At 35.3% G+C, this 22,375-nt stretch overlaps 1 protein-coding gene and 1 pseudogene across 2 annotated transcripts in view; one reads left to right on the top strand and one right to left on the bottom strand.

Moving 5' to 3' along the window:
• Window positions 1–17,232, top strand: part of Tbc1d32 (TBC1 domain family member 32) — a 144,877-nt gene extending 127,645 nt beyond the window's left edge. Inside the window, exons 31-33 of the mRNA XM_048353996.1 lie at window positions 944–1,084; window positions 3,969–4,157; window positions 16,184–17,232. Coding sequence (XP_048209953.1) covers window positions 944–1,084; window positions 3,969–4,157; window positions 16,184–16,303 — 450 coding nt within the window. The 3' untranslated portion in view covers window positions 16,304–17,232. The remainder of the gene's footprint in view (window positions 1–943; window positions 1,085–3,968; window positions 4,158–16,183) is intronic.
• On the bottom strand, window positions 6,675–7,196 carry LOC125357241 (annotated as a pseudogene). Its single transcript, XR_007212097.1, has one exon. The product of XR_007212097.1 is annotated as a 10 kDa heat shock protein, mitochondrial-like (transcript).
• Window positions 17,233–22,375: the final 5,143 nt, after the last annotated feature.

Below are 22,375 nucleotides of genomic sequence, written 5' to 3'. Positions count from 1 at the left end.
GGCCCTGAATTCAAGCCCCAAGACCCCCCCCCACTCTGAAAAAAAACCCAAAAAACTGTTTTTAGGATAGGATTTATCCAGCAAAGTCTTCATATCTGATCTAATGGCCAGTTTTATTGTAATAATTGCTATTTAGTTTTTCTTGATACCTGACCCCAAATTTGCTAGTAAACAGTTCAAGTCGTTAGAAAACGGTTATTCTTTTCTAAAAACAATTACAGTGGATAGTTTTTGAATTTGTGTAATAGCAAATAAAAACATTATTGACCATTCATAATGATAAATTATGACTAAGAGCTCAACTGAAATAAACCTAGTGATAAAAACATTGCTAACAATTCCACATTTGTAAATATATTCATATATTTATAAATGTATAATATAGAAACATACACATAAATATAGAAATATGCTTATAACTATACATTGCATATAAAATAGTTGCCTTGAGAACTTTGAAATGCATTATGCATTTTGCTTCAGGTTTAGAGTTAGGTTTATTGTAGAGTTTTCTGTGTGGCTTGTTCTTAATTAAGGTCCAGAATTGAGTTAATATTAATATGTAAAATGAGCAAAGCAAACATCCCCAAATCTGACTGAAGCTTTTTTAACATTAGGTAATCATTGGCCAGGGCCAGAAATAGCAAACATTGAAATATACTTAACCTTAATACATATAGTATTCATTACTCATTCACTCACTTGTGTTTATTTGTTCATGCAGTACCCTTCTTCATCATTCCACAGACTTTGAATTTGCCCAAATTTCAATGTGTTATGTTTTCCCCTGTGGTTTCGCCATGTATAAAACTCTACTTTTATTAAGACAATATTTTTATTTATATAATTGTAATGATGACATCTTATTATACCACCACTTACACTACCCATTTGATTATTTTCAATGCATAGTCACAGGTTCTCATGTGTCTGTTTTCCATAGCGATTTCTACCTGTGGATACCATAGAATCGGGCATCCATCCAGTGTATTTCTGCAGCACGCACTCTATTGAAATGCTCCTGAAGGCTGAGCTGCCACTTGTGTTTTCTGCATTTCATATGTCTGGCTTTGCTCCATCACAGGTAATCCATGAGGAGCAGCGCCTCTTCAACCCTCCATGTGTGCCTTAAAGAAAACTGTATTCTAATCACCTGAGGTCATTATGCTTCATTAAGGTATTAACAATTAGGCAGCAAAGAGCTACAAGTGGGAGATATGGTTCACCTGTTAAGAGTACCAGCTCTGAGGAAAAAAGCTGAGAGCATGAGGCCCTGATTCAACCTCCAGAACCAGCATAATATACAGATCTAGATATAAAGATAGATATAGTCAGATATAGATAGCCAAAAATTATGAGAAAAATTTGCAGTACACATAGTCCCACTCTTACCAATTTAGAAGTTAAAAAAAAATCTTGGATTTATTAATTTGATATGCCTTACCAGTTTGCTATATCTTTAACAATTTGAAAAACAACACAAATTTATTTAATAAAAACAATTATTTTGGGGCAGTCAAATTTTTTTTATCAAATATAAAAATACTTTTTACTGGCTTTCTTTGTGAGCTTTGTTTTGCCTTAGTAAGTACAAATCATTGCTTTGTTTATATCACTTCCCATTTTATTGCTAATTAAAATATATGAAAACAGAATAAAAGTAAATAGGTTTATGTGATCAAGTAATTATTTGGTTACAAAATTTATGTTTCCAGCTTATTTATTTTGATATAATTAGGACTAGCACTTTTTGAGGTGTTGTTTTTAAACATTAAGGATTGAGTAGTAAAGGATTTGTGGGAAGATCTCTAGAGTAAAATAGCATGTAAAACTAGAGTATAAAAAATTAAACAGAAATAAGTATGTGCTAATTAGAGCTTAAGAGTAATGAGATTGGTAAAGTAAAAAAATGCTGAATATACTCAATTTTTGAGTGAGCAACAACAACAAAAATCACATTCTAATTAAATTTTGGAACAAATTACCATTTCTTGAGGGTACTGTGTGTCTTTTTTTAAAAGCTTTTTTTGGTGCTAGTCTTAAAGCTTGAACTCAGAATCTCTATCCTTGAGCTTTTCTTTGCTCAAGACTAGTGCTCTACTACTTGAGCCATAGCTCCACTTCCAGCTTTTTAGTGGTCAATTGGAGATATTCATCTCACAGACTTTCCTGCCCTAGCTGGCTTTGAACTACAATCCTCAGATCTCAGTCTCCTGAGTATCTAGGATTACAGGCGTAAGCCACTAGCTCCCAGAATCTCCATGTATCTTTAATCATTCATCTCTTATTCACCACTCCATGTCATTAATTATTGTGCTTTAATATGTTAACAAATGTCCTAGCCTGGGTGCTGATTATCTGTCTTGCATCACAGAAGTCTTATCATAGTCAACTATTTTGTACTTTCTGAAAATATAAAATTATCCAAACAAATCTAGATCTTGCCTAGATGAACAATAAAAATATACCCTTGTACTTATCACTACTTGTAGTTTAGGAAATGTCTGTCAATTGTATTGAATTTCAGCTTTTTAGCCTCTAATATATGATTAATGGATTTTTCTAGAATAGTACGAAATTACTGTCTTTTCATTCACCTGCTGATAGTCACTTAAAAGCAGAACCCAAAACTACAGTGTTGAATCAGAAAAATAAAAGGCAACTTTCAGTACTTATTCAAAACATTTTAATGGACAAAATTATGGAAGCAAAAGAAAAGAAAAACATATCTTTATTACCTTTGACAAATTAAGTTAAGCCACTGTATTTGTTCGCTTTCCCTTCTCCACCTTCTGTTCTAAAACAAAAATTGGTCCAATTAAGAGAAATTTTCAATAAAGAACAATTTAGAAGTTATAATAAAAGTGAAAATGTTATAAAATAATTTTATCAGTCTATAATAACAAAGTGCCATAATCCGAGTGACTTAAAACAATGTGGATTTATGTTCTCAGCATTTTAGAGACCAGAAATCCAAACATCAGAGTGCCCACAATATTTGCTCACTCTGAAGAGAACCTGCTCTGAGCCTTAGCCAGCATCTGATCGCCTCTACTTCCCCTGACCTTGTAGTCCTGACATCCTTAGTCCTCCATCTTCACATGCTGTTCTCCATGGCATCTTTTCCTGGACTTCTCAATGGGCGTGTCTGTCTCTGTCCATTTTTCCTTCTTATTATGATGCCAATCATTTTGAACGAGAGCTTACTCTGAGGAACTCTTTAACATGATTAACTCTCTGAAGACCTTATTTCTAAGCAAGGTCACATTCTGAGTACTAAGGATGAGGACTTAGATGTATCTTTTGGGGATGCATGAAGGGGCTCAGTCTGCAACATTAGTGTTCTAAAGTGCTAACGGTTTTAATCTGTGTATCTTTTTCACTTAAAAAATATTTCTTAGGTGTTGCTGTGATTTTCCCAATGGGCATGTATGGCTTTTATAATTGGAATGTTATTCAAAAAGAACTTAAACAGGCAAACAAACCCCACCTTTTTGCAAAAGTCGAATTTTCAAGTTACTCTCTACATTTACTCTCAATTTATATGTTCTACAATTCTGTTTGGTTTAAATTATTTTCTTATTTAGCTAGAGTCCATTTGCATTAATGTAACATTTAACAATCTCTCATCTGCATAATTACACATTTGTGATTATAGGTGCAATGGAAAAACTCCCATCTCTGAATTAAAATATTCTCAGCATTTTTGATCTGTGGAGAGTACCTCTGTTATCGGCAAGAGGGAGACAATGTTCAGTAAGAGGACCTCCAGTAATAGGTAGACGAAGGGTGCGAGTATCATCATCAATCACCCTTAACTTCTGAGTCAAATTAGGCTAAAATACAGAATACCTTTCTATTTTGGCTAATTGTAAGGCTTTTCATTGGTTTTGTCCTTGCAGTTTCTGTTTTTTGAAAGTCAGTATTATCTTACAAGCCTTTTAATGAGCTTTTCTTTTCTTTTCAAGATTTGCCTACAATGGATATCACAGTGTTTTTGGAATTATTTAGATTGGATAGAAATATGCCATTATATTGCTACTTGTATTTTCCTTGGTCCCGATTACCAAGTGTATATCTGCATTGCTATATTCAAACATCTACAGCAAGATATTCTTCAGCACACTCAGACTCAGGATCTGCAGGTTTTCCTTAAAGTAAGTATGTTCATATCAGGGAAGAAATGAGGCACAGAATTCAATGAGTTACCAAAATTAAGTAGCTAGCACTGAGATTTATGCTGTCTGGACGCTCTTAGCCAGTATGCTATACAGAGACACTTTGAAAACATATTGCTCTGTCTTATTTTGGTTTATAAAAGTTTAGCTTACTAGTTAATATTAAGGTTTAATACTTATCATTATTTTAACACTAAGGTTCAATACTTCCTAAAAGCATTAATGTATTAAGTATGCCTTCATATTTTTAATGTTTTCTATCTTTGAATTTTTATAATAGGTCTTTTTAAAAAAATTCTTTTTTTCTTATTTGTTGTCAAAATGATGTACAGAGAGGTTACAGTTTCATACGTTAGGCATTGGATAAATTTCTTGTACTGTTTGTTACCTCCTCCCTCATTCTATAATAAGTCTTAACTGTCATTAACTTTAGTGTTTTTCAGCAAAATGCCATTGTTTATATATTCAATTGATTATTACTGTAATATGACCTTGCAAGGTCAAGACTTTAGAAAATTCATAGTGTGTAAATATATCCCTGTTTGCAATTCTCAGTGGAAATCCAACTACTTGTTTAGAGTTACAACATTTTTTTTTCCAGTTTAAAGTGTTCGTCTCTTCCTGTTTCTTTCAATATCCCACAAGTACATATGCATGTACCAAAATCATCATTTTTTCACTCGCTACATTTGTCTAAGTAAAAAATAGTTTCTATGTAATTTTACATTTTTATTACATACTTGCTAGTTTTTCCCATTTAATATTTTTAAATGTTGCTAACCATTTAAAATTACGAAATTATCAAGCATTTGTATTTTATAAATACTCCATTCAAAAGAATATATCATATGATAATTAATATACTATTAATATTATAATGATATAATGCTATATTATATAAATATTCATATATTAGTATAGATTATTTCTGGTGTGGTTTATTTAAGTATTTATGTATATACTCAACTATTCCATTAAGCCCGGTAGTTACATATTGTTCACAAAATAAATGAATATATGTACACAGTTTTCAGTCATCTGCATCTTGACTACTTATGAAGTAGTAATGAATGAAATAACTTTAATCTTCCTTTAGAACATTCTTCAAGTCAAGAATAGATACATTCAGCTATACACATAGGGATTACACCATGGAAATTATGTTTTATGTTTCCTGAATCAAAGTCTCAGACTTGTTTAAAATGAGAAAATACTTTTCTTTGGCTCTCTATGTAACTATATACCATAGAAGTAGTAATATTCTTACATAGGTTACTTTTATCACATTTCCATGATTTTTTTTTTTTTTGTGTGTGTGTGTGTATGTGTGTGTGTTGGTCCTGGGGCTTGAACTCTGGGTGTGGGCACTGCCCCTGAACTCTTTTGCTCCAGGTTAGCACTCTACTTCTACCACTTGAGTCACAATGCCACTCTGGCTTTTTCTATGATTAATTGGAGATAAGACTCTCATGGACTTTCCTGACCAGACTGTTTTTGATCCATGATCCTCAGATCTCAGCCTCTTGAATAGCTAGGATTACAAGTGTGAGCCACTAGCACCTTGTTTATGAGTGCTTTTAAGAGGAAAGAATAGAATAGAATGGAGGCTGGAGGCAGTTGCTCAGCAAGTACAAGGCCCTGAGTTCAAACCTCAGTAACCACCATGAGAAAAAAAATAGGAGAAAAGATGAAACAGAACAAAGAACTTTAACATTTAGTGTATATATTTTTACCTTTAATTTCTTTTTGTAAAATGCACTCATACTTCTTTTATAATAGATACTTTTTCAAAAGAGATGTTGATTCATTATACAGAATAGAACTTATGAATTCAAATAATCAGTCCCATTTGAAGTATATTTTAAAATATTTGGAATCACAACTGTATTGTGCTTTCAGTTATTATTGGCTATTCTGAGAGCATGTGGATAACTAGATGTTCCCCAAATAATGAAAATACATGATTCTTTTCTTTATTTAAATTTCATATGTTGACAGGAAGTAAGAAAGTATCACAACAAAATCATTGATTGCTTTATGAATTAAAATCTGTGTGAAATGTGGTATAGGGAGGAAGTATCAGCCCATTTGTGGTTGTTTTGGCATAGGTGCCAGATATTAAATCTAATACCTAAGTGTATAGACTCCTTTCTGTATTTCTAATAGACCACCAAAAAGTTCTCTGTGATTCTAAATCAATACATCAGACAGTCAAGCAAAGTTTACTTAGAACAGAAAGTAGTAGATGCTTCTATCGGGTACAGATAGACTGAGGAGAACTGTATTTTTTCTTCTCATTACACTACTGAGCTCTTAGATGCATGCAACATGTATGGTGATATCAGCGTGTTATTGTCTGGGCCTTTTAATAATATTATTTCAGATTCAGCAATGCCAATGTGGTTTGAATAATAGCACAATTAAGTGCATGTCTCCCAGCCTCAGTAGTGATTCCTAAATGAGTAGTGATTGAGACAACATTCTTTTTTTTTTTTCCATTTATATGTTTTATTTGGAAATGTTTATACCAGAACAGTGAAATTAAATTTTAGAGAGAATGGATATCATTACTTCAGTTATCAGCAGTTTATTATAAAAGGGTGATACGGAAATTATTTACATGATGAAAGATCTCAGAACTTCCATGGAATGGGCAGCTTCACATGATGCCATTTCAGTGATGCATTCACTCGACATACTTCCCAAGAATGTCACCATCTCTAAATAAGAAATAATCCTTGTCATCTAGAACTACTTTGGTGCCTCCATATTCTGGAAGAAGAACTTTATCACCCACTTTCACACTAACTGGCTGAATCTCTCCACCCTTTCCTTTAGAGCCCGATCCCACGGCCACTACTGTGGCTTGCAATACTTTTCCTTGAGACTTTTCTGGAAGCATAATGCCTCCTTTGGTTACAGTTTCAGCTGCACTCCTTTCAACCAACTCGGTCAAACAAAGGGAGAAACTTCCTAAATGCTTGTCCAGCCATGACTCTCGCGGTCGCTACTTGGACTCTGCTCCCACCTGAGACAACATTCTTAAAATCTGCTGAAGAGCTCAACCTTGTACTTGAATTTTCAAAGATTTTTTTGGGGTGGGGAGTAGTAGGTATCCCAAGCATTTTTTTTTAATGTGTGTAGTTGATGGCTCTGAAAAATCTATGGGCATCTTAGTTCCACAGAGAGAATTGTTCAACAAAATAGATATTCTAAAATTTGTGAATTAGCCAGAGAATCTAAGCTTCCTTTTGTCTTTCTTTTCTTTAAATGTCTGAAGACTTTTTAGTGGGCCAAATCATCTAGAACAGACATGCACATATGCAAGTAGGTTTAAAGGAAGTTTGCCTTACTAGTAGTAATGTGAAAAAGTTAAGCATTTTGGTAGACTAGCTGTGCTTCATTCCCTTCTCCTATGATAATAGACTGGCATTGATGGTGTTTGTAAATGTATCTTGGGGACAAACTTGACAGAAATGCCAAGATAGAAAATACTTCTTTCCAGAGCAAACTAGTCTGTGAAGGCTCAAAATACTTAATTAAAATACCTTAACTAAGTTTTGCATATTATGGGAAAATTAATTTATAATTAGGAAAAAAATCAGATTAATTTCAGCCCTAACAGTAAATTGTCAGGAGGGATGTTTTGTTGAAGCAGTTGCAGCTGCCGTTTTTAGAAGATGGTGATGGACTGAAAATGGAAATCAGACTGAAAAAAACTGATTGAATACTGGCTTTTAGAGGACAGTGCATGCATTGTATTAAAAATAAAACACCCGAGGAAAATAAATAAAATGCATTCAGTACAATATCAACTGTATTACTGTATTTTTCATATATTTTCCTTTTTTTTTTTTTTTTTTTTTTTTGCCAGTCCTGGGCCTTGGACTCAGGGCCTGAGCACTGACCCAGGCTTCTTTTTGCTCAAGGCTGGCACTCTACCACTGAGCCACAGCGCCCCTTCTGGCCGTATTCTATATATGTGGTGCTGGGGAATCGAACCCAGGGCTTCGTGTATAGGAGGCAAGCACTCTTGCCACTAGGCCATATCCTCAGCCCCTTTCTACCTTTTCTTATATCACATGTGTCTAGCTAAATTCAGGATCTAGACTCTTCTAGCTTTGTCACTGTGTTTGAAAGAACAAAACTTTGTTAGGTTTTGGTTTCATCATCTGTATAATTGTTACTACCAAAGTAGTTACTACCACAAGAGTGGTTAAGAAATCACATGGTATCCAGAAAATACTTGTAGAACATTATCTGGATCAGAGAAAGTACTTTGGAAAAAGTTGGCAATTATTGACTTCCACATCTCTGTCCCTACTCTTTCTTATTTTTGCTTCTTTGTTAAGAAAAAGAGATGTGTAGAGGATACAGTAAAGGAAATGGTTTTATTAAGTTGACAGCCTACTTTTCTCCCCCAACTTTTCCCCAGTTTGGGGGACCTTTTAGTATGTGACATCACAGTTTTCTATTGCATGGGCAGATCCTTGCCAGACACATCTACTTAGGCTATATCCAAACCACAACTCAGGCAAAACTGAATTTCCTGTCCATGTAAACTCTTAGCTTGGCATGGAATTCCAAGTTGGCTTAGTCACTTGAACACATTTCTGTTAGATATTCTGTAATTGTTTTTGCTTAAAAATTTTGTTACTACGGGGGAAAAATAAGGGAGGAGGTAACAAGTTGGATAAGAAATGTACTTGCTTTACATATGAAACTGTAACCCCTCTGTACTTCACTTTGACAATAGCAAAGAAACAATTGTTACTATTCTTTAATAGCACAGGGGTGGAGGGATCATGTAAAAATGTCCATAAATGTGTGCAGTGTGTTTGATCAAATTTATCTCCTGTAATTATCACATGCATCCAGGTGCCCTGCAGTTAGTCTTGAATCACATGAAGCACACATGGTCTGCTAACTCTTCATGAATGCCACATTCTAACCTGAAGCACACATATTAACTAAATTGTGCTTTATCCTAAGGATCCATCTGTGTGTTTACTGACATATTTTGGCTCAGCCTCAGACCTCCTAAGACAAAATTGACACAGTAGTGGCATGGGTTTTCAGATTGTAGTATAAATTCTAATTTAACTTGAAATCTTTAAAATGCATACAAATGCTCCATTGGAGCCTGTTAGTTAAAACACAAACGAAAGTGCTAACAGGAGGGGTCCAAATTTGGAAGAAATAAAGTCCCAGAATTTCTAATTGTATTGAGCAGTCCAGGAGTAACATAAGTGTGTGCAGATTCTTGATGTCTTCCCCATTTTGTTCAAGGAGAATTGATTTCAGTGACAACATGCAAAACAGTCATCTTTACCAAGGATAAAGAGCAGAACCTATAGTCATCACCCCACCTTCTGGGAAGTGTTTCTTATGAGGTATAACATGAATGCAAACCCTCTGCTGAATAGTATTTGTTAATTGTACATAACTTCTGCACCTTTTGTAGAATCAACTCTGCATCAATTTAGATCCACTCAAAATGACTTTTCCTTCATAAACTCAGTTTAATAAAGAGGTATTATACTAAAAATCACTTGATAAAAGCAATAATAATTAAGTATTTGGAAATGAATCTCTCACCTTACCTGAACTTAGTCCAGAAATCATAAAAGCAAGGCAGGATTGCTACTTTAGCTCTTTTGATGTTTCTGTGCCTGCATCTATTTGCCACTAAAAAGACCTTATGTTCAATTTGAACTCTAAGCTTGCCTTAGAATTCCAAGCTGGCTTACAGTTACCTAAGAACATTTCTGTTTCTGTAATTGCTTTCCTGTAATTTTTTCTTTTAAAATTTTATTTACGATTCAATACAAGAGGAATTCATGCAAACAATTCCATAGATGTGCACAATGTGCTTTGAGCAAGTTACCTGTGCTATTTAATGTTTTTTCTCTGGTTTTCTTGAAAGTAATATTGGAAAGCAATATTTCACAATACCACCATAAATACTTACGTAAAATACTTTTATCATCTTCACTCTCCATATCCTCTGCATTTCTTCTCCATCCTACTGTTTATCCCCCTCCTCCTGCTGTGCTTCTCTCATACTCAAGACCCATTACTATTTTATTTTAATCATTTGTAGACCTAGGTTCTACAAGTAAGCAAAAACTTTGTGATATTTGGCTTTTATGAGCTTGGCTGATTTCATTCAATATGATAATCTCCAATTATATTGATTTTTCTGCAAACTATATCGTTTGATTCTTCTTTATTTTTGAGTAATGCTATATTGTGTATATATACTGTATTTTCATTATCCATGCATTCATTGTTGGGTTCCTAGGCTAATTCCACTGCTTGACTATTGTGAATAGTTCTGAGATAAACATGCATGTTCAGATATCCCTTTAATGTGTGGATTTAACTTCACCTGATATTAAGAACTTTTGTAAATATAGGCATAGAATATTTTCCATGGGAATGTTACTGAAAACTTCTAAGAAAAGAGATCTTACCAAGATATCTAGTATATCTTAATATCTTATTATCTGTATTGTAAAGGTGATGTATGGAGTGGTTATACTTACATAAGTCAGATAATGAGTACATTTCATTTTGAGAATGTCACCCCCATCGTTTTCTTTTAGTTTTTCCCCTCTTTACCCCCTCCCCAGTTGTATAGTTCATTTCCAACATAGTATTTAGTGACTATCACTGTTGAATTGGTTCACCCTTTGTACTGCCATTTCTGTGTATCTTAATATCTTACATGAAGGTTCCCTTATATTTTTGATAAAGAGCCGAGAGCAGAGATTGGAGTCAATAATTGTTGGCAAACTGTCCATGTTTAAAGTATATCTTCAATATGACCAGGAAAGGAATTCCAACCATTTCCAAGACTGTCAGTTAATTTAGAAGTGTGTTCTCATTATTTTGGTCATTATTAATACTCAAATACTTATTGTATGCCAAGTTCCATACAAAGACCATTACAGATATTGGCTCTTCACCTTTTGAGTTACTGAACTATTTATTGTGTAACAGCTGTGTCTCAGGCACTATTATAATCATAGGATAAGATCTACACTGTCCTTAAATCCTTAAAGAAGTAATGGATTCATATATAATATTAAAGATACTTTGGGTTTCATTTGGAGAAATCCAACATGGTGAAGGAGCCACAGATACTAGTTAGACAAAACAGCCAGTGAAGGCCATTTGTGGGGGCTAAGAATCTACCTGAGTGTTGTGGAGCTATACACAAGACTTTTGGGCCACCATCTTGCTAAGTTAGAACAAGTGCAAACAGAATACACAGCTGAGAATAAGCTGAACAGTCAAGGTGACCGTGCCAAAAACAAGGTGAGGGAAAAACAATGGAAAGAGATGAGACAGAGCCCACAGCCTACAAGACTTTATCATCTATAATGAGTCCAGACTTTAGAATATTGAAGCCACAAAGCAGCCATACACTACTATGGCACCACATGGCCCATGAAAAATTGGGGCTTAGAGTTAATTAACCCTGCTGAGATGAGTCTATCTGTTTTGTTGTTCCTTATTTAGTTGACTAGTCTTATATCCTTTAAGAAAGTTCTTAAATTCAGTGGATCTTAATCAAAAGCTCTTAGAATGAAAAGTCACATAAACATTTTAAAGCTCAGCTTCCATACAGGAAAGAGAGAAGAGAGCTGTGTATGTACCCTGTCTGGTGATACTGAATACACATAGAATAGTATCAGTGTGAATTCACACAAATGTTAATTCCTAAGGCTTTTATATAATTCAAAATTAATGATTAAAGTAAATCTTTGAAAACATGGCAATTGAATTAGCAATTAGGTACCAAAAGAAAAAGCAGTATGCTCAAAGTAAAGTTGAGTGTCACTCAATTTGTCATTGCTAAAACATGATGCCCCTCAGCAGACAAATGGATCAGGAAAATGTGGTACATATGCATAATGGAATTCTATGTCTCCATCAGAAGGAACAACACTGCCCCATTTGTAAGGAAATGGAAGGACTGGAAAAAAATGATATTAAGTGAAGTGACTCAGACCCAAAGAAACATAAACCCGATGATGTTCCTCACAAGTAATAGCTACTACCTGAATAGGGTAGTCATGGTAGAAGATCAAAATACCCCAATAGCTACACCCATATGACCACATAAGAAGATGCCAAGTGAAATGAACTCCACGTTATGGAAACAAGAGTTATACCACTGTTGTAATTATTCTCAACATTCCATGTGAACTCATACTACTTTTTTTCTCTTTTTCCTTGTCTGTTTGTTTGACTGATTGGTTTGTTTAGTTTTGTTTCTCTTGAACTCCCTTCCTGTGGCTGTGCCCTTGCTACCACTGTATCACATCTGAGTACCCTGGATACTGTTTATAAGGGTATTAGAACTGGGGAAGGGAGAGGGAATACCAAAATCGAGAGACAAAGAGCAAAAGGACAAACCACTCAAAAAGCAACACTTAGAAAACCATTTGGTGTAAATCAACTGCACAACTCTTGGGGGGGAGAGAAGAAGGGGGGAAGGGTGGGGGGAGTGAGGGAGGAGGTAACAAATAGAACAAGAAATGTACTCATTGCCATTCATATGAACCTGTAACCCCTCTGTATCACATTTCGACAATAAAGAAAAAAAAAATGAGTGTCAGTGGCTGGGGCCAATAGTCCTACCTGCTCAAGTGTCTGAGCTATGAAGACTGGTTCAGTGCCAGCCCAGGCAGACAAATCCATGATAAATTAAGTTACAGTAAAACATTATTGAAGATATGTGGTTATAACTGAAATGAAAGACTGCCCATATAATTGTCACAGTTACCAGTAAAGTGATCAACTAAGATCACCATTAGACAATGTTTGAGATAAGATGAAAAATATTCTACTCTGGAGACTAAAATGAAAATTCAGATACTTTGAAGTTTTATTCAGAACTAAAATTACCTGCAATGTTTAAATAATAAATAAACTCTGTCATTTAAGAATACATTTTAGATGAATGAATTTTTCTCTTATGAAATGAGACCTCAGTAACCCTTTGTGCCATTTTATGGGTATCTTTTTCAGAATTATTATCAGATTATTCTTCCTTTACTTTAAAAATAATGTCTAAATGGGAGCTAGGTTTGGAAAAACTACATTCTAAAGAAGAAATATACATAAGCCACATAGTAGTTCTGGCTTCCTAGGTAGTTTTATATTTAAAATAAAGCAGAGTGGCTGGGAATATGGCCTAGTGGCAAGAGTGCTTGCCTCCTACACGTGAAGCTCTGGGTTTGATTCCCCAGCACAACATATGTGAAAAACGGCCAGAAGGGGCGCTGTGGCTCAGGTAGCAGAGTGCTAGCCTTGAGTGGGAAGAAGCCAGGGACAGTGCTCAGGCCCTGAGTACAAGGCCCAGGACTGGCCAAAAATAAATAAAAATAAATAAATAAATAAAATAAAGAAGAGTAATAACTAAAAGATATTCAATTGATTGCTTATTTTTTTGCCCAGGAAATATTATTAGAGGTATTATTCAAACTTTGACATTTCCCATTGTAATTTGCACTTAATGAATAATAAGTAATGATTAGAAAATTATGAATATGTACTGAAACAATTCTTCTGACAATGTATCTTTTTTCTGTTAGAATAAGAGATGATTATAATCCTTTGCTAACTTAGGTGTGCTTTTAGTGAAGTGATGGTCAAAGCCAAATCACATACAATTTGAGGAAAATGTTTATGGGAGTTCCAAAATTACAACAGCAACTTAGTTAAATTCAATTTTTGCTATGTGTGATGGTGCACTCTTGTAATTCCAGCTACTTGGGAGACTAAGGCAGAGGATGAGGAGGTCAGGATCAGAGCAGAGAAAGTTAGAGAGATCCTGTCTCAAAAACAAAATACCAAAAACAAAAATGATGAGGTCATGGCTCAAGTGATACAACAGTACACAAGACCTTGAGTCCAATCCCCCAATTTATTAATTAATTAGATAATTGAACATCAAGATTGGGCTTATCATGTTTCTCCAAAGAAGAAAAGGCTACTGTTTTTTTAGAAGTAGTGGGATCTCATCTTAAGGCAAAATATTTGCCAGGCAGACACTCTACCACTGAGGCAAGCCTGCAACTCTTGTTTTGCTTCTAATTTTTAGGTAGAGTCTCCCATTTTTTGCCTAGAGCTGTTCTTGGGCCATGATCCTCCTGCCTATGGCTCCCACATAGCTGGAATTAGAGATATAAATTGCCATGCCTGGTTTATTTGTTGGCCATGAATTATGATCCTCCCACCCTCTACATCCTATGTATCTGGCATTATAGGCATCAGCCATTCTAGCCAACCACAGTATTTTAAAAGAAATTCACAAAGAGCCAGTATTTTGCCATTCATCAGGTGGCATCTTCCTTCTTCTTCTTTTTTTTTTTTTTTTAACTTTCTTCAGTGTCTTTGAGATCTGACCTTACTATGCATCCCAAACTAGCCTTGAACTTGCACAGCTCCTACCTTGAGCCTACACGTTAGGATTACAGGCATGTAACTATCATTCCCAGCTGAAAATGTGCCCTTTGATTCAGTTGCTCATGGAGCCATGCTGTATACCTCAGTTCATAATATATGAGGAAAAGGCCCTTGTCTGGCTTACCTTTGTGTTTTAAATGAATAATTAGAATCCTTACATATAGTAATAAAGTGAGTGTGTAATGGAAAAGTGGGAACTGGATAAAATAATATGGCTCGCTTTAAAATGGAGTTTAGATCTTTATACTCAAATTTATTAGACCTAGCTTAAATGTGATGTGATGTTTATCATTTTATATATAAACATTCTTTAGTTTCTTTGGCTTTCGATCCACCTTCCAGATGCAACATAATTCTTAGACTCTCCAAACTTTTCTTCAAGCCATGTAGATTGTAAGTGATACGTGGCAAAGTAAGAATAAAGTTCTCCCACACTGTTTGCAAGCTGTGAGTGATTACTCAGAAGTGTTAACAACAGAGGCTTTTTCACATCATCCACTCTTACTAAGAATCATGTGGTATTTTCCTAGCTACATTAAACTGATGCCTCTTGTTCAGCACAGTACCAGTACATGATACAAATTGCTTTTAAGATAGCAGTTTTTGGGCTGGGGATATAGCCTAGCGGCAAGAGTGCCTGCCTCGGATACACGAGGCCCTAGGTTCGATTCCCCAGCACCACATATACAGAAAACGGCCAGAAGCGGCGCTGTGGCTCAAGTGGCAGAGTGCTAGCCTTGAGCGGGAAGAAGCCAAGGACAGTGCTCAGGCCCTGAGTCCAAGGCCCAGGACTGGCAAAAAAAAAAAAAAAGCAGTTTTTATAACTTCAGGAAAAACGTGAATTGTCCAGTGTATTTATAACCTCAGAAACTCCAAATATGTTTATATTAGATCAAAGATTACTCCTACCCAGCAGACTTATTCTAAACCTTCAAGATAGACATTGCATTAGATAGTGTTTGGACATATAAAAGTAGTCATCAGGATTTCCCCAAAGTCTGGAAAATCCTAGGTAGATGAACCTGTCACTGTTTTTGAGTGCCTCATTTGGGACCCTAACCATTAAGTTGCAAATTAGTATTGACATGTATCATTCCAGTGGTATGAGTCACAGCCTTAAACTCTGTGAACAATGGCTGTAGACTAAATATCCCTGCAGCATTATAACATCCTTTGTAGATAAGTATTAAGGTCTCACTAATGACACATTTGACCAGTCTAAGCTTATATCTAATATACTGGGAAGATTTCATTGTCTAAGAGTTTGGACAGAGAGGTGGGGAAGGCTGTTATTTGTAATGAATTTATGCTTTTGTAAATAGACAACCTTGTTTCAGGAGGATCTAAATCATAGACATACATCAAAAACAAGTAGACACTCACTAGTAATATTAACTCCCCCACCCCCCTCCCCCCAGGCCTGAAGATGAAAATAAACAAGACGCCAACTCCTTAACAATTATTAGCTTGGAATGATGGGTCTTTTCCCAAATGAATGAGCTTCTCTCTGGCTTTCTTGACAGGAAGAATCACTGCTTGGGTTTCGAGTGAGTGATTATTTTGAATACATGGAAAATTTGGAGCAAAACTACAGACCAGTGCTTCGGAGAGACATGCGCAACATCAGGGTGCAAAACATGTAGATCTCAGGCTTCCTGGTGCCTTGGGGTGCAACTCATTTTTAAAGGAAATGGGTGCCTTGCTGTGTCCATCCACATCTATAACCACACCTGCTTTGTGAATACATGCACTTCAAATCAGTCCTGGGAGGTTTTGAATATAATAGTATGTTCAACTCTGTATTAGCTCAGCTGGTGACATGAAGTGTAAGTTTTGTCCTGTGACATTTTAGATCTAGATCTAGGTTATAATTCTTATTTATGTTTAAGAGATAACCACAACATACATCATTTTCTTTATTAGATCATTAAAAAAAAATTCAGATGCATTTGGGAAGAAGATTTAGTGTTTTAAATAATTGCCTGTCTAGCCTCAAAGATTTCATGAGATTAGGAAAACATTTTTTTCCCATTTTTTATATTTCTGCCTATAAAAGAAAAAAGATGATGCCACAATGGCTTATTTTACCTTACCAGTGATATCTATCCCACCAAGTGGGCGGTCACTGCTGTCCTCAGACACAGTTGTGTTTCTAAGAGAGGGTCTTGGTAGCCGTGTCAGTTTATGATCTTCCATTTGAAATGTGGTCTTTATATGGTTCATTTAAAAGATGCATTGTATGTTATTTGTTGTGTATTTCTTTGGTGATATATTTGATTTATACTGATCTTGAGAAAGCATTAATAAGACTAGATTTCTAAGTTATTTTTAAATGTCTTAGCACTATGTTTTATTTAAATAGAAGTCTCTGGGCTGATAAGATTAATACAATGAGGATCTCCTTCCTTACATGAAGCTCTCATATCTACTGTGTGAAAGGTAATAGTCAAATACACTAAATTATTAATTTTTTGGCATCATTTTATATTGTTTATTTTCATCACACTGGTACTCTTGTATTCTTTGCTCATATTAAAACATAATTCAACTAGTAAAGCCATTTTGAAAGTCATACTGTGTTCCTTTTCCTTTTCCACCAAAACTGGGTCATCCACAAAATTACTTTTCCTTTTAGCATGTGAAACAATTGGTTCTGTATAGTTTAAATTTGTGACATTTAGGCTTTTGCAACATCAACCTTCCTAAATCAGCATTTATGCTAGAAATGCCAACAATAGCTTTTCAGTAATGGTGTTCCTAAAGGGCATTATAAAGTCCAGAAAAGTAAATTGACCAAGTTAATTTGACATATGGCATACCTTAGCCTCTGCTGAGTGAGTCAGGAGAGTCCTGGATGACCCAGTCTGTGTACTGGCTGGGTACTGTATTTGGGTGTTTCCTACAACTAGAATTGGCCATGTATTTAACCTAGTAATAAAGCTTCCACTTCCCATCCTGCTCTTGCTGGGTTTTCTTCTCTCTAGTTTTCTGCCTCAACACCACCTCCTTTGCAATTTCTGGTTCTCTTCCTCTTTCTTTTTAGAATTTAGTCTGCATCGCCAGATTTTTCCACTCACAGAATAAAAATGGCAGTGCTTCTCATATGTCCGTACACTCTGCCTCATATGAAATACTTGAAAAGGAAATATCTATATCTGAGAAAATATTAGTGATTTCCAGGTAACAAAAGAGAGTGAGAGGGTTGTGTAGCTCAGTGGCAAAGGGCTTGCCTAGCAAGTGCAATGTCCTGGGTTCAATCCCCTGTACAAAACAAACAAAAAAACCCAGAAAAACAAAAGAGTGAGAGGAGAGCACTGACTACTTTGAAGTAGGGAATATTTTTCTATTATAATTGGAGAGATGGTTATTATAGAGATGAATTTTAAAACTCATGAATATATACTTAAGTGGGGTAAATTATAGTGTAAGTTTTACCTTAATAAAGGTAATTTTTTTTTTTATCAAAAATGGCAAATGCTAGAAAGAGCATTGGGCAAGTTTGTCATAATGCAAGAATTTGAGCACTAGTCTGATATTGGCTGTTGGTTTTATAATATTGAGAAATGTTGTAAGAGTTGTTTCAGAAATAGTTTCATATTGGAAGGTTATTCCCTTAAATACTTCATGTCAGTAATGATCAAATGATATTTTCCCTCTCTTTATCATCTTCAAATACGGGTATGATTTTTGTGTATATGGGCCAGAACTAGGGCTTCAACTCAGAGCTTCATGTTCTTGGTTTTTTCACTCAAGGCTGGCACTCCTTCATGTCCAGCTTTTTACTAATTAATCAGAAATAAGAGTCTTATGGACTCTTTGTCTAGCTTCCAACCACAATCCTCAGACCTCTGCCTCCTAAAGAAGTTAGGTATAAGCCACCAGTGTCTGGCTACATCGATTTTTTTTTTTTTTTTTTTTTTTTTTTGCCAGTCCTGGGCCTTGGACTCAGGGCCTGAGCACTGTCCCTGGCTTCTTCCTGCTCAAGGCTAGCACTCTGCCACTTGAGCCACAGCGCCGCTTCTGGCCGTTTTCTGTATATGTGGTGCTGGGGAATCGAACCTAGGGCCTCGTGTATCCGAGGCAGGCACTCTTGCCGCTAGGCTATATCCCCAGCCCCCTACATCGATTTTTTGAATGGTAAACCAACCTTGCATTCCTGAGATTAATTCTATTTAGTAATGATACTTTATCATTTTTATACTGTCAAATTTGATTTCTTAAAAATCATGACAATTCTCTTATTTTCATAAGGAATGTTTGTATGCTACTTTTTCTAGGTTTGATAGTAGGGTCATGCAGCATGTATAATGATTTGGAGAATCATCTATTTTTCATAAGAGTTTGGATATTATCATTTCTCAAATATTTAATAGAATTCCATAGTGGAACTTAGAATTTCTTTTGTATTAAAAGAAATAGAAAATTTGACTATGGCATGCAACTGATAGTTTGTGTGACCTCACTTGGAAATTGAACGGTGACTTGAAAACCATATTACAACTTTATTTATTTATTTATTTATTTATTTTTTTGGCCAGTCCTGGGGCTTGGACTCAGGGCCTGAGCACTGTCCCTGGCTTCTTTTTGCTCAAGGCTAGCACTCTGCCACTTGAGCCACAGCGCCACTTCTGGCCGCCACAGCGCCACTTCTGGCCATTTTCTGTATATGTGGTGGTGGGGAATTGAACCCAGGGCCTCATGTATATGAGGCAGACACTCTTGCCACTAGGCCATATCCCCAGCCCATATTACAACTTTTTGAAATACAACATGTGTGCATTTGTGTGATTATCTCGATGCAATTGTGAAAACAGAAGATGGGAATACATGATGATTCAAGATCTCTTCTAACACAATATCACTTAATATTCTCAAAGTCATCCTTGCTAAACTGGCCCTAAATATCCCACTATTTATACATGCTAGTTGATGCATGGCTCAGCAATCTCTATAGCCTGCTGGTCAGATTTAACTCACTTCTTTTTTTTGGGGGGGGGGGGCAAATAAAATTTTATTGGAAAATAATACCCATTTGTTTACAATTGAAGACTTGAATAATGTGTCAGAGACTATATGGCTCACAAAGCCTAAAATATTCACATCTGGAAATGTTTGTCAACATCTGGCACTGGCTCAGAATGCTAATTATATGAATCCAAATTCACCTTAGTGATGATAACCTCTTTAGAGACACTGGGGACTCTAGACAACATCCCATCTAAAACTGTTATTTCACTAGTGACAAAGCTGTGACTTACAGAATGAAGTTGTCCCAAAGGAATAAAATCAAAAAGGATGTATATATACTAGGTAGACTTAGAGCTTGTGAACCAGGCTGCCTAAATTTGAATCACACCTCTGCCATCAGTATGTTATTTATACCATTCATGCCATACTTTTCTTGTTGGAACAATGAATACAACAGTATTATCTACCTTATAAGATTATGATAACAAGTTGGTATAAGCACATTATTGATTATAGCTATTATAAATACTTATATATTGTAAGTGTACTTATGTAGTTTGATATTGGTAACAAGACTAGGAACTCGGTTCTTTTTTACTTTAAATTCAGTCCTCTTTCAACTGTATTAACTTGTTCATTCATTTAGGCACTTATTATACCTTCATCAAATTTCTGCTCTAGATCTGGTACTATTAGATGTGGTTCTAATGCTAGAACTCATTTAGATTTTCCTAAGAGTAAGAGATTGTATTTTGTAAAATTTTTATACTAGCTATAAAATGGTAGAAAATAAAACTAATATACAGTCTGTTTCTGGAAAAATATAACATATATATAACTCATATATATATATAAATACATATAATGTGTATTTCTTTTCTACTTTGAAAAACTAATTTTTATACTCTAGATTTTAGTAAGCTAGACCAGATCTATGTATAATGGACTACCAATGTATTCTGAATTGTTTTATAGTCTCTAGTGATAAGTGAAACAAATGTTTTCTCTTTGTGTGACATAAAATTTTACTAACGTACTCATAGTAAAATTGACTTACTTTCTCTTTTTTTTTTCAGAATATAAAGGAGGAGAGTTATTACTTAAGTAGGTGCCAATGTATTTGCTTCTCTGATGGGCTTAAACAGAATCAGGGGAGTTAACCTCACATAAACCTTGAATTTTCAGCACTAGCAATATTTTAGCTTTTCAGATCAGCTAACTTCTTTGGCATGTTTCCCACCTTATATATATTGCTCTTGGCAATAGACCACCATGAAATGCTAAGCACTCTGGAAATAATTGGACTGTCATGTTTGCTAATAGAGTGCATTTGAGATACATTGGGGGAGACAGTTATTAAAATGTTGGCTGCCAATGTCTGATCATCTCCAGCACTTAAAAATTGATCTATCATCAGAACAAATGTACAATGTTCTGTGTTGAATAACACATTTACATTAATCCTTTCCTAAAAAGGCAAAATTTATTTTTCTAGAATCTTTCAATTATGAGCTTTTCTTTTTACAATCTTAAGCATAGGCAAATATAGTTACATTGTGATTAATCAGATATTGTAAATTTAAGTATTTTTGGTCAAATTGTCTACATGAATGCCTGAACTTGTCATCTTCCTCAGAGTAAATTTCTCATATTAATATTCTGCAGTAGACACAATCATGGAAGATGGAAGATTACCAATGTAACAATAATTATATTCACATATGTATATATGTGTGTATATGGGTGACTGGATATATATGTGAACATATACATATATATACATATATATGTATACAGACATGATTAAACAGAAGAGTCTCCTCTTTCCTCTGCTTTTAATGGGTCAAAGAATACATGTTAGGTTAGGGCAGTTTCCATTACCTACCAAAGACCAAAAGTTAGGTCATAGGATTTCAAGAAGCAATAAGATAAGTACACTAGGGCATCCATCCTGCCTTTTGACAGGATCACTGAGTCAACAATTATAATCTGGTGTCTTCACTCAGGCACAAGAGAAGGCAGTCACACAAACCAGCAGTTTTCCAGTAGCATCAGTCTTTCTCCACACATACTCACACTTTCTGCACACAGTTATCATACCCATGGGGCTTGAAGACTCCCATACCCCGGTCATTTTTATTTTTTTAAGCAACCATCTCTTTTTTAAAAAAATAATTATTTATTGCCGAAGTGATATACAGAGGGTTACAGTTTCCTACGGTAGGCCATGGGTACATATCTTGTACTATTTGTTACCTCCTCCCTCATTCTTCCTCCCCCCTTCCCCTTTCTCTCTCCCCGCATGAGTTGTTCAGTTGGTTTACACCTAATGGTTTTGCAACTATTGCTTTTGGAGTTGTTTGTCTTTTTATCCTTTGTCTCTCGATTTCAATATTCCCTTTCCCTTCCCTAGTTCTAATACAAGTATATACAATATCCAGAGTACTCGGATGAGATACAGTGATAGCGCAGAGACAACCATAGGAAGGGGACACAAGAGAATCATCAACAAAAGAAGCTACAGTTTCACATGGCATTTTGAAAGTAATTACAACAGTGATATAACAGTTGTTTCCATAACATGGAGTTCATTTCACTTACCATCATCTTATGTGTTCATAAGGGTATAGCTATTGGGCTCTTGTGATCCTCTGCTGTGACTAGCCTAAACCTGTGCTAATTATTCCCTATAAGGGAGACCATAGAATCCATGTTTCTTTGGGTCTGGCTCATTTCACTTAGTATAA

This window comes from Perognathus longimembris, chromosome 9, assembly GCF_023159225.1.
Source record: "Perognathus longimembris pacificus isolate PPM17 chromosome 9, ASM2315922v1, whole genome shotgun sequence".
NCBI classification, from domain to species: domain Eukaryota; kingdom Metazoa; phylum Chordata; class Mammalia; order Rodentia; family Heteromyidae; genus Perognathus; species Perognathus longimembris.
Note: the sequence above shows the minus strand (reverse complement) of the source record. Positions and strands in the feature narration are given on the sequence as shown.